Consider the following 13,262-nt stretch of genomic DNA (forward strand, 5'->3'; position numbering starts at 1 on the left):
TTGCATGCATAGTAGAATATGTCAAACTGTCCAGCAATGGACTGGAGATGTATGCCTTTAATGAAACCAGTTTGTGAAGATGGAAGCAGTCTCCATTCTTTTTGTGAAAATGTTAGTTTATTTAGTAACAATGGTCTATAAAATGCACATTACAGAACATCTTTTCTTTGGTAAAGCAATTTTTAATTCCTGACATAACGGAATAAGAGTATTGCCTTTAATTAAACAGCATGTGTACCTGCATTATTTTCACTTTGAAATTCAAGATGCTATGAAGTCTTCAAAGAACTTTAGTGGTTTGCCTATTTCCTCTAAGTAGTGCATTAATTTTTTATTTTTTATTTTTATAAAAGTGTACTTTTACACTGTGTACTGCCTTGGTTTTTCTCAGGTACATATTGAAAAAATGTACTGTTTCAAGCTTTAATTTTTGGGTTCAAGTTTAAAAATGAGAACCAGTTTCTCAGCCGAGTTTTTATGAAAAAATGTTAAATTTTTATAGCTGCCAATTAATGTGTTTTTGCATTATAATAACAAATTTTAATATTTTCTAATGTTTAAATGAAAAATGCTTATTGCATTCAATAAAAGAGCAGCATTGGTTCATATATGGGGACCGGAATTCTGTGCATTTTACTTGGTAAGTAGTTATGGCATACAAAATTCCAACTTTTTCTTAGTAGCACAGCTAGTTACTTTGGGTTCAGAAGGAATATCCACCTAGCGAAAGCTATAGCTTGGTGCCAGAAATGCACAACCTAGATTGGTGGACACAGATTGTGCTGCCACCTGTTTCATATTAAATTTGCTGTAGTGAATCAGTTTTGTCAAAACAATATCAAAGTGGAGCTGTTTAACCCCTGCTGTTTTTTTTTTTTTTTTTTTGTCCTCAGCCATCAGACCTTTATTTAGTATTGCCTGTGGTGTGTTTTTAAACTTTTTCTTTCTTCATCTGGTAAAGCACTATGAGCTTCACCATTTGTATGAAAATGTACTATATAAATGTGTAATGTTTGTGCTGAAAGTTTCTGGGTTTGTTTGAGGCTAAACCGAAAGGCATTTTTGCCACAGGAGATATTAGAAAATTCTATTTGGTGCAGTGAATGACTTGAAATGATAAGCTTGCATATTATTCAGGTCAGGTTAGTTTTGTGGAGCTTACTGATTATAGTACATTGTCTCACACCCCACATGACGAAACAGCTAGAGATCCTGGTTGACAACCCTGCAGGCACACACATGGTTCATTCCCGACCTCCGGAAATGACCCTCTATCTGCCGCAGCCAGGTGTTACATGGGCATTCCCTTGGCCTGGTCCAACTGCTCGGGTTTTCAACAATGATGATCCTGTGAGCCAAACAACCCTTGGGGAATCGTGACTGGGGGCCATAGTGCTGTAACTGACACTCAATCTCAATGTGATTATGTACCTCATTCGGGACTATGTGAGAAACCGCTCATTCGACAGTCAAACCAGCGGTACACAAGGATTCTTCAAAGACACTATACCATAGGAATCCAGTCTGTCTTAGGTCACTGGATAGCGTTCTTGTCTGTCAACCATTTTGGCAAGACAGGAAGCACCAGGACATTAGACTTGTACATTCATCCTTTTGCATAGATATTGGGAGCACCTCCCAATCCATGTACTGACTTCATACTGTAGGAAGAGTCATTCAAGACATGAATGTCACTGCCAAGGTAAGTAAACCCCTCGACAAGTTAGACAGTCCTGACAACTGTGCCTTTAGTGGTCATTAAAAGCCTGGATCTTGATTTTTATCCAGGACATTTCCAAGCCTAGACACTAACTCCTCACTCAGTCTCTTGAGATCCCCAATTTGTGCCTCCATTGGTTCTGTGAAGATCACCACATCGACAGCAAACAAGATCAGTGAATCTTTTTGTTGCCAACAGACACCCCACAGCCATGGGACCTGAAGACCTAGTCCAACACCTGGTTCATGCAAGTATTGAACAGAGTAGGAGCAAGAACACACCCCTGTTGAACCCCAGAATCAACTGGGAAAAACTGAGGTTCTGCGTCCACTCTGCATACCACTCAAAGTACCAGTGTACAGGCTGGTCATGATATCCAGAAACCTTTAGGGGATACCACAAAGTCTCAGGATGTCCCACAGGGTAGCTCAATCAACGGTTAAATGCTTTACAAAAATCTGCAAAGGCTGCAAAGAAATTCTGCCTATATTTGCATTTGCGTTCCATGAGATCCTTCAGTGCCAGGATATGGTCTACAGACTACTTAGATGTAAAACCAGACTGCTCTGGTAGCTGGAAGTTGAGCAGGTGATCATGGATCCTATTGAGAATGACCCTAGAAATGCTCTTACCAAGCACAGAACAGTGTTATCCCCCTGTAGTTGCCACAATTCAGGTGATTCCTTTCCTGATAGGGACGACAAGTCCTGTTTTCCCATTTAGGATGACTGTCATCTCTCAAATGGAAAGGAAGATTGCTTGTAATGCCAGGACGACAGCCTTGCCACCTGCCTAAGTTCACCACAGCTCCCTGCTGCCTAGTTCACCACCTGTGTAATCTCAGTTAGACTGGGTATTTCGCAGCTAATTGGAGGATAAGCCTCGAACATTGGACCGAAAGCTGGAGGATCATCTTTTAAACAGCTGCTCAAAGTAGCCAGCCCAGCAGGTCAAAACTGCATTATTACCTGTAAGGACCATTCTGTCAGCCTGTCATTCAAAAGTTATTTCTTCATTAAGTAACAGCTCCACTTCATTAAAAAATTGGGTTTCAGCATGATTCTCAATGTTTACTTTTTAGATTTACATTTGAAGTGTTTCCTTAAAATTCTAGGAATATTGGGTTAAGAGCAGGGTGAAAGATTTCATCAGCATATAAGGACATTTTGGGAGAAGTGTCAGGGACATTGGTCTGTCTGTATGATGGTGTGACGATGTGGGTTCCACTTCATGCTCTCATCTCCTTTTTAGGAGCTGGTGAATCTGGCACCATCTGTAATGTAACCAGGTGAAATGGACAGTGAAGACCTCGCAAAGTAAGGGGATGGTGCAAAAAGGTGCAAAGTGCTTTTATTAAAACAATCCAACAAAACACTGTCCAAATGTTATTAAATCAATAAACCAGGTAAAATACCAGACGTCTAAAACAAGATTAACATCCTGCTAACGACGGTGGGGTCACACCAGCCAAGCACCGCTTCTTCCCAGTCTCTCCAGCTCATTCAAGTTAGTCTCGGCGGGCGAGACTTCAGCCACTGCTGTCCTCGTACTACTGACCCTTCTCTTAGTCTTCCTTTCATTTACTGTTCCTTTTACCCTTTTTCCCTTCCGCCTCGCGCTTCTCCTATTTATTTATGGCGATGTGGCTCAGGTGTGGCTTTTAGCAGCTCCCAGCTTCAATTACGGATGTGGACAATTCCACACCAGTACACATAAGTGAGGAAATGCCAGCCTTGCGTAGTGTCCAGGAACCTCTTCAGCCACACTACCACACCCCCTCTTTAAGCCGCGAGTGCGGAGATTATTTAAAAACTGGGCTTTTATTTTGAGCCGTGGACCCACTATATCACACTCCTCCCCACCCCCCTTAACACTAGAATTGCCAGAGCCTACGGAAAAACTCGTAGATCCAGCCCACCTTAAATCCGTTCACACCTCTCCCTCAGCGTCTTTTGTCCTGTAAATGTGCCGATTTAAGGCAAGCAGCCTGCTACTCCATCCATCCACAGCTGCAGAATGAGGCATGAGCTGGGAGAACTTTATGCACGATTATCTGGGAGTGAAGTGCTGAAGTTTGAGTGGAAATAGGTCATTATTTGGAATTCCTGCATTTCATGTGTTCTGTTTCTACAATCTGTGTAAACACATTGTTAAACGTTTTTCATATTTTTAGTAGTAAATGACAAAATGTTGGCATAAACTGAAGTCTGAAGTCCAAAGATCAAATAACCTTTCAAAAAACGTTCAAGGATAAAACCGCTTCCGTGGCGTAGCGGTAAGATTTACTGACTTGTAATCAAGACTCCCTTGTTCGATTCCCACTGCCTCAAATATTTGCAGATTTCAGTAGTGAGCTGCTCTTGTTAATATTATAAAGTACACACATTTGGTTTGCATCTGTAACAGACGTTATACATTTATAGGACTTGTAAAAGTTTTACTTATATTTCACTTTTACTCTGTCGCGATAAATACTACCGCCCCATGCGCCCTAGAGCCCCCAAAAAAAAACGGGATATGATGCTGTTGTTTTTTATTTGAAACTGGGAGTAACTGTACATGTGAGTGGTATTTTGAGGTAATAAAACTGGACATTCTCGGATTTGGAGGGATTAAAGCTGACACACAAACGCTGGTGAATCTGCCGCCTTATCTCACGGTCACTTGATTTTTTTTTTTTTTTTCAGTTTTGAGTGTTCCTGCTCACGCTGAATTAGTATGTGCCTTATGGTCTGTCCAAAAAATGTATATATTAGGAATTATTTTATGACCTGTATAGTACATTTTGGAAAACATTGTCACAGATGCAACATTATTCATATTTTTCATTCGCATAACACCACTTTTTTTTTTTTTTTTTTTTTTTTTTTTTTTCCCCCCCTCCCGATCTTGCCAGTCCCCACATGTTGCGGTTTCTTTTGTACTCCAGGACAACCAGAGGCAACAACAGTACAGAGCGGTCAGTTCAGCGCTATGCAATCGTTCACATTCAAATGTTAACAGTATACACACACACACACACACACACTCTAAAGGACCGTCCTTCCTACGTTTACGACATGTGTACCTGTTGCAATGCGCACACTTTTCTCTATACTGTGGTTTCTATTACACACCTGAGACAATGTACAGTTAGGTCTATAAATATTTGGACAGACAACTTTTTTCTAATTTTGGTTCTGTACATTACCACAATGAATTTTAAATGAAACAACTCAGATGCAGTTGAAGTGCAGACTTTCAGCTTTAATTCAGTGGGGTGAACAAAACGATTGCATAAAAATGTGAGGCAACTAAAGCATTTTTTTTAACACAATCCCTTCATTTCAGGGGCTCAAAAGTAATTGGACAAATTTAAATAACCGGAAATGTTCATTTCTAATACTTGGTTGAAAACCCTTTGCTGGCAATGACCGCCTGAAGTCTTGAACTCATGGACATCACCAGATGCTGAGTTTCCTCCTTTTTTAATGCTCTGCCAGGCCTTAACTGCAGCAGCTTTCAGTTGCTGTTTGTTTGTGGGCCTTTCTGTTTGAAGTTTAGTCAAGTGAAATGCATGCTCAACTGGGTTAAGATCAGGTGACTGACTTGGCCATTCAAGAATTTTCCACTTCTTTGCTTTAATAAACTCCTGGGTTGCTTTGGCTGTATGTTTTGGGTCATTGTCCATCTGTATCATGAAATGCCGCCCTATCAATTTGACTGCATTGAGCTAGATTTGAGCAGACAGTATGTCTCTGAACACCTCAGAATTCATTTGGCTGCTTCTGTCCTGTGTCACATCATCAATAAACACTAGTGTCCCAGTGCCACTGGCAGCCATGCATGCCCAAGCCATCACACTGCCTCCAGCGTGTTTTACAGATGACGTGGTATGCTTTGGATAATGAGCTGTTCTACGCCTTCTCCATACTTTCCTCCTCTCTGCCATCATTCTGGTAGAGGTTGATCTTGGTTTCATCTGTCCAAAGAATGTTTTTCCAGAACAGCTAAAGAACATCTAAAAAAGCCAGCACAAAGTCCAATCTATCCTTTCTATTCTTGAGGCTTACAAGTGGCTTGCACCTTGCAGTGCACCCTCTGTATTTACTTTCATGCAGTCTTCTCTTTATGGTAGACTTTATCGATATGCCTACCCCCTGGAGAGTGTTGTTCACTTGGTTGGCTGTTGTGAAGGGGTTTCTCTTCACCACGGAAATGATTCTGTGATCATCCACCACTGTTGTCTTCTGTGGACGCCCAGGTCTTTTTGCGTTGCTGAGTTCACCAGTGCTTGCTTTCTTTCTCAGGATGTACCAAACTGTGGATTTTGCCACTCGTAATATTGTAGCAATTTCTCGGATGGGTTTTTTCTGTTTTCGCAGCTTAAGGATGGCTTCTTTCACCTGCATGGAGAGCTCCTTTGACCGCATGTTGTCTGTTCACAGCAAAATCTTCCACATGCAAGCACCACACCACAAATAAACTCCAGGCCTTTTATTTGCTTAATTGATAATGACATAACGATGGACTTGCCCACACCTGCCCATGAAATAGCCTTTGAGTCAGTTCTCCAATTACTTTTGAGCCCCTGAAATGGATTGTTTATATAATAATAAAAAAGCTTTAGTTGCCTCACATTTTTATGCAATTGTTTTGTTCACCCCACTGAATTAAAGCTGAAAGTCTGCATCCGAGTTGTTTCATTTAAAATTCATTGTGGTAATGTACAGAACCAAAATTAGAAAAAAGTTCTGTCCAAATATTCATGGAGAAATCATTTTATGACCTGAATAGTACCGATCAGAAAACATCGCACTAATGCAGTATTATTTGAAAATGAACAGCGTCGGGTAAGGTGTGAATTTATGCTGCCGCTGTTAGTCAGATCAGGAGGGGCATGGGGGGTACAGTTATCTTGATTGGGAGAATAAAACTGAAAAAAGCTAACTTTTACAAGTACAATAAGTTTATTGTACATGTCCCATATACAGTTTTTTTCTTCTCCTTGCTGTTTTGACATCGTGCACCAGAAGGCGTGAGTGGCCAGTTGCTTGTTATAACAAGCTGGAACTGGCAGCGATTAAATACACATCTACTGTGCAAGGCATGCACGGAGGCCACTGTGAAAAGAACGACGTTCATGGCTTTCTTTGCAGAGGAACTTTGTCGCATCTTACTAGAAAAGGTGATGGAAAAAGAAAAGGAGGCTATGACATCAACAAGCTTCTGTTCCAAGACAGCTACTTTCCCCAGGAAAGTAAACTGAGTCAGCATCGGGTGCCCTTTTAATGTAATAGGAACCAAAGCATAGAAGTGTGCGCATTGCAACAGGTACACGTCGTAAATGTAGGAAGCATGATCCTTGCGTGTGTGTGTGTGTGTGTGTGTGTGCGACTGTTCACATTTGAATGTGATGATTGCATATAGTGCTGAACTGACCTCTGTACTATTGTTGCCTCTGCATGTCCTGAAGTACAAAAGAAACCGCAACCTGTGGGGACTGGCAAGATTAGGGGGAAACACGCGGTGTTATGCCAATGAATATAAATGTTGCATCCGTGCCACAATGTTTTCCGAAATGTACTATACAGGTCATAAAATGAATAATTCCAAATATCCTATACAACTGTCCGGGGTTGTTTTTTTTGGACACCATAGACCACAAGGTGCGTACTAATTCAGCGTGAGCAGGAACTCTCAATAAAACTGAATTTAAAAAAAAAAGAGATATGAACAAGGCAGATTCACCAGCGTTTGTGTGTCTGCTTTAATCCCTCCAGATCAGAGAATGTCCAGTTTCATTACCTCAAAACACCACTCGCATGTACAGTTACTTACAGTTTCAAATAGGGGGTGGTAGTATGTATCGTGATTGACTGAGAGAATAAAAGTGAAAAAAATAAATAAAATGGTAACTTTTACAAGTCCTATAAATGTACACGTCTGTTAGATGCAAATCAAATGTATCTGTGTACTATATAATAACAGCTCACTACTGAAAACAGCAAATATTGGGGATCGAACCAGGAAGTCCTGATTTACAAGTCAGTAAATCTTACCGCTATGCCACAGAAGCTGTTCTTTTATCCTTGAACCTTTTGTGAAAGTGTTTATTTGATCTTTGGACTTCAGGCCTCACGCATTATATAGTTTATGCCAACATTTTGTCATTTATTACTAAAATATAAAAATTTGTTTTAACAATGTGTTTACACAGATTATTGTAGAAAAGGAACAAATGAAATGCATGATCTATTATTTCCACTCTAAAACTCCAGCACTTCCCTTGGATAATCAATCAAGGCATGAACTGGGAGAACTTTGTGCACGTTCTACAGCTGTGGGGGGGATGGAATAGCCGGCTGCTTGTCTTAATCGGCACATTTACAGGACAAAAGACGCTGACAGAGGTGTAAATGGATTTAAGGTGGGCCAGATCTGAGTTTTTTCGTAAGCTCTGGTAATTCTAGTGTTAAGCCCCATTTGCAGGTGAAGGCTCCACACCATGACCAACCCTGTGCAAATGGCGGCCCAGGTCCACGGCTTGGCCACACTACAACTGCACTAAAACTAATAAAAGCACTAAAACAATCCCGCACTAAAACCAACCCAAGTCGTCTCCCCCAATAATTAAAACAGGACATTAAAAGAATAACTTTTAAGACAATAAAACCAACTAATCAAATATCTATTTAAAAGCTCAGTCCTTTAAAATATCCTTCTCCGGCTTGTGTCCGTGGGTTCATTTAACTGTCTGGCACCTACCCTGCTTGCTGCTCTGTCTGCTGCTCTTCAGTTCCCACTGCCAGCTCATCCCATCACTGCCAGTATTTGTGAGGATGTAGGTTCCACTTCATGCTTCCATCTCCTTTTTTAGGAGCTCTTGAACCCAACAGTCGGTAATGTAACCAGATGGGCTGGACAGTGAAGACATCACAAAGCAAGGGGACTACTGCTAGATTCATAGGGACTTACCAGAATATGTGTGAACAGGCTACTAAATGAAGCAATGGATAAAAAAAACTAAGTGGCAAAAACTAGGGAAGTTGTATTCAAGTTAATGAAAATGTTTTTTAATATTTACAATAATATTGGAGTAAGTTTTTTGTAAATTCTAATTCACAATTTAAGTTTATTTTAGCAAACATGTTTAATGTGTGCCAATTATGATAAATGCTTATGATAAAAATGGTTTAAGAGCATGGATTTTACTGTTATTAACAAAGGAAAAGTGTAAAGATAACTGCTTTTGTCAGGGCACAGCTGTACAGAAAATTTGGTGTTGGTACAATATTGTTCAGGCCTCCATCCCATTAATTTTGAAGACTCCTTTACCTTCACAATTACATTATTGATGAAAATGCTAGTTAGCTGTAAAGTCTAATCTCTCTGTTCCCCACACATGTATATTCAGGCTCACTCGCATATACAGAATATATAAATTCAGGGTCACTTACACTCTTGGTTCTGGAATTGGTGATGTTGTGGCTCCAATACCTTTCCTGCTGAATCCTTCTCTCAATGGCATCAGAGGTGGGGGTCCTTGGTATATGTTGTCTCTTTTGGATTTGAGGTCCTATGTTTGCCCAGCTGTTGAAAGTAGTTTTCTCTGGAGCTTTATTCAGATTTAGATTTAGTACTGTCTAAATCACTCGTGTTATATGCAGAGCTGTCAAAGATAGTAAAAAAAAATAAATAAATAAAAAAAAAAAATATATATTGCAAGTGCAGAGAATAGGGTGGTTATTTTGCAGCTGTAACCACTTGCTAACTTATCTAGATTATCTAGTCTTCCTTTTTGTAGCATTGTAATCCATAATGATTTGTAGTTTGCTCCCTGCCACCGATTTTCTCGTCACCATACAGCATGCTCATGAGTACATTTTTTCCTTAAGATGTAAGAAACCATGGATGTGTCTGCTGTAAACAAACTTGAATTGACTGACATGTTCTCTGTACCTATCAGGTGAGGTGGGAGCTTTTTTTTGCCTGACTTACACTCCCATCTGTGTATTTGGACAGTAAATATAGATCAGTAACAAGGTCTTAGTGTTTTGTAGATCCTACTTGATTCTTGTATGCCTAATTAGTGGTATACTGCATAATCTAGTTGATGTTGAAATATTGCAAATCTCAAAACCCCATGCCACACTTTGTGCACATCAGCAAAACCTTCAACTTAATGTGGATGAAAGGATTCTGCATTATGTAGGAAAGACAGTCATGCACCACAGACTGTCCCTTGGAATGCTACTCAGTGTATTAAGATTGGTGGGATTAAGATTTTACCAGTTTATACCTTCTCTGCCTGACCTTGCCTGCTCTTTCCTAAGTTTTCACTTGCTGACCCAAATACAGTATGTTATTTTGCCAATATTTTGCTTTGGGCAAGTTAAGCATGATACTTTTCAGTATTGAAAAAGCTAGTGTCAGGTTTTTTTTTTTTTTCATTGAAGAACCAAGTTTTCAATGTTCTTAGTTTGTTGAAAACATAACCATAGTGGTGGTGAATGAAAAGTTATGAATGGATGTTGTATATATTAAGAGCAAATAGCTCTAGTACCTACAGTTATTTTTTAAATGTAAAGTGAGTTTAATGCTTTCAAGTAACACATTTCAATGTTACAGATATGTAATAGTGCTATATTGATGTGGAGACTGGCTGGGATCAGGGGTATCCCTTGGATGTCACCCTAGTTGGGCATTTGGATATGTAGAGGGATGGGTTCAACTACTTGCAAAATTTTAACTTTCACATTGGGTGGTGCTGCCCACCCAGTAGCCATGCAATTGGCTAGAACAAAGATGAGTAAAAACTGAATTGTCTATGTATGGGGGTAAAAACAAATCACAGAACACAGTAATCCTCAATACAATACTTTTTTCCTGTGTACTTGTAAAATTACTAAAGTATTTTATATCACATAATAGTCCTGGAAACCTTGGCCATCAAGCTGCCTCCCCCTGACTGGCCATTCCAGAGTTGAGTCAGTGCTGGGCCAGCCAATCCGATGAAAGGACCCTTCTACTCTGATTCAGTGCTCCTCCAAAATGTACAGGAAACAATAACTTTGTCATATGTTGAACTTGTAAAAAAATATACTGAACATATATGTAGCATTTCATCCCTGGCAAAGCAAAATGACACCTGGCTAATTAAACAGATTACAATATGTCAATCTTGCCTGAAGGGTCCCGAGTTGCCTCGAAAGCTTGCATTTTGTAATCTTTTTAGTTAGCCAATAAAAGGTGTCATTTTGCTTGACTTCACTACATTCATAATGGCTAGCACAGTACAACACCCTAGTGTATCTGGCAAACAAATTACATGCAGATAGTTAAGATTAGCATAGAGCTCAGTCTTTAAATTTCCATGGTAATGGGATATGTATACTCTCATTTAGTTTCTCTATTTTAAAATATCAAAACTCACTACTTGTAAAAACATACTGAAATACAATCTAGTGCATCAAAGGACAGGAAGTTTGTGTCACCCTTTGATCCAAGTTATTTTCAAGAAGAAAAACATGAACTCAGTGTTTTGTCTGCAGTTGGGTGTAAAATTTTTCAGTTCAGTGCTGGAATACATTCCTTAATAGGTTACTGGGAAAAAGAACAAGCAAGTGAATTTTTTTTTTTAAAAATATATGTACATAAGTTTTTTTTTTGGATCCTTTATCCATCACATGGCGGGATTACACCATTAAATTTGTAGTTGGTTTGATTGCATTGTACTTCCTATACTGTGGGTATAGCTTTTCTTCAGTGCATTTAGGATGTTAACCTTAGAAATTTAAGATATATTGCAAAAACCACTAATGTTATCAAGTTTAAGGGAATATTCTCGGTATAACTTTGGTTTGGTTTTGTACAGATCATCCTTGGAAAAGCACAATCAAAGCAGCCCAATTAGGATCATGGATGTTCAGATGCCAGTTGGGATTGCTGTGGATTGGATCTACAAAAATATTTACTGGACTGACCTTGGAACTAAAACAATCTCTGTGGCAACATTTGATGGAAACAAGATGAAAGTTCTTTTTGACAGTGGTTTAAAAGAACCAGCTTCAGTTGCCCTTGATCCACTATCTGGGTAAATTTTTGAAAAATCTGGAAATGTGTTGCTTGTTCCAAATTGTTTTTGCATAAACTGTTTACATTTTTTTCACAGGGTATAGTTTAAATGGGTTAGTTAAAATGAATTTCTCCTCACACTTGGAAATATAGTAATGCAATGTTTTTTTTTCCAATTGAATGTTAAACCCTTAAATGGGTTTATCTGATATACTTTTATCTATGTAATTGCATTTTCACTAGGACAACTACGTACCGTAATGGACACTAAATGATGCTATTTTGTAGAAAAAAAAAAATGAAACTTAGCAGTGCTTAAACTCTGCATTGTAAGTGGTTTTTGTTGTAGGCGAGGTTGTAGTGGCACAGTGATTGGAACACTTTCAAATGCTTCTACCATAAATGCATAAAAGGAAATAGATCAGGGGTAGCGAACTCCGATCCTGGAGGGCCACAGTGGTTAGTTTTAGCTACTAAACTGTTTACTTTTGCTTTTTAAAACAGACCCTTTTAAATCAGGACTATGCAATGTCAGTCCTGGAGTGCCACTGTGACTTTAGGTGTTTTTGTTCGTATGCAGTTGCTTCATGTGTAATCATTCATTGCTGATGAAGCACTTATTGCTCATGTGACTTTTTTTGGTTCATTTTAGTTGTCACACTTAAGATTTTGAATGCTTAATTGCATATTTTTAATATTAAACAGTTGTATTGTTTTAACTGCTTGTTAGAAATAAGATGCAAATGCAAAAGAAACCAGATGTAGCTTGTCTCCATTTCCTCCTGTGTGTATTTCATTCACTATTTGGTTTAATTACTCGGAAGGAAACAAGGTAAATTTAAAGAACTGTAAATTTTTTTTTTTTTTTTTTTTTTTTTTTTTTTTTTTTTTTTGTTTCAAATCATTTAGAAAGGGAAAATCTGATTTAAAAATGAATTGACATGGTAGAGTTAACACTAACAAGCCATGAAATTAAGATCAATTTTTGGTGAGGACTGGCATCAGTCACTGCAGCTCTACAGGATCGGAGTTGGCCACCCCTAAAATACATTTTTCAAGTATTTTATCAGTACATTTGACTCTACTGAAATCTTGCTATCAAGGATCTTTCATTTAATGTTCAATTTGAAGTTAGAGATACAAAAGGAACAAGACAATATTTGATTGCCACAGTTATGTATTACATGAACTGCTGATTAGAAGAATGCATTGTGGGGGCTTAACGGACCCTTATAAAGAGTTCTGCTTAAGATAAGGGTTAGAATGTTTGGACCTTGATTATGGATGGTGAGGAATGGCTGGCTGTGGAATAACAGTGGGGTTAAAATAAGGGTTTGAGGGAGGGGTATGAGGCTCTAAATAGGATTAAAAGAAAGCTTTAAGGGCAAGAATAGAATGAACCTTAAGATGAGGCAAGGGAAAGAGGAATAGAGTAAGGTAAACAGTAGGGTTAAGACTAGGATGTGAGAGAGGGGTAGGAGAGCAT

The 13,262-nt window shown here is 38.9% G+C and overlaps 1 protein-coding gene across 2 annotated transcripts in view; it reads left to right on the forward strand.

Moving 5' to 3' along the window:
• vldlr (very low density lipoprotein receptor) overlaps positions 1–13,262 on the forward strand; it is a 308,802-nt gene that overhangs the window by 155,074 nt on the left and 140,466 nt on the right. For both annotated transcript variants that reach the window (XM_051927741.1, XM_051927740.1), the window contains exon 11: positions 11,577–11,795. In XM_051927741.1, coding sequence (XP_051783701.1) covers positions 11,577–11,795 — 219 coding nt within the window. The remainder of the gene's footprint in view (positions 1–11,576; positions 11,796–13,262) is intronic.

The sequence above is a fragment of the Erpetoichthys calabaricus genome, chromosome 5 (assembly GCF_900747795.2).
Source record: "Erpetoichthys calabaricus chromosome 5, fErpCal1.3, whole genome shotgun sequence".
NCBI lineage: Eukaryota > Metazoa > Chordata > Cladistia > Polypteriformes > Polypteridae > Erpetoichthys > Erpetoichthys calabaricus.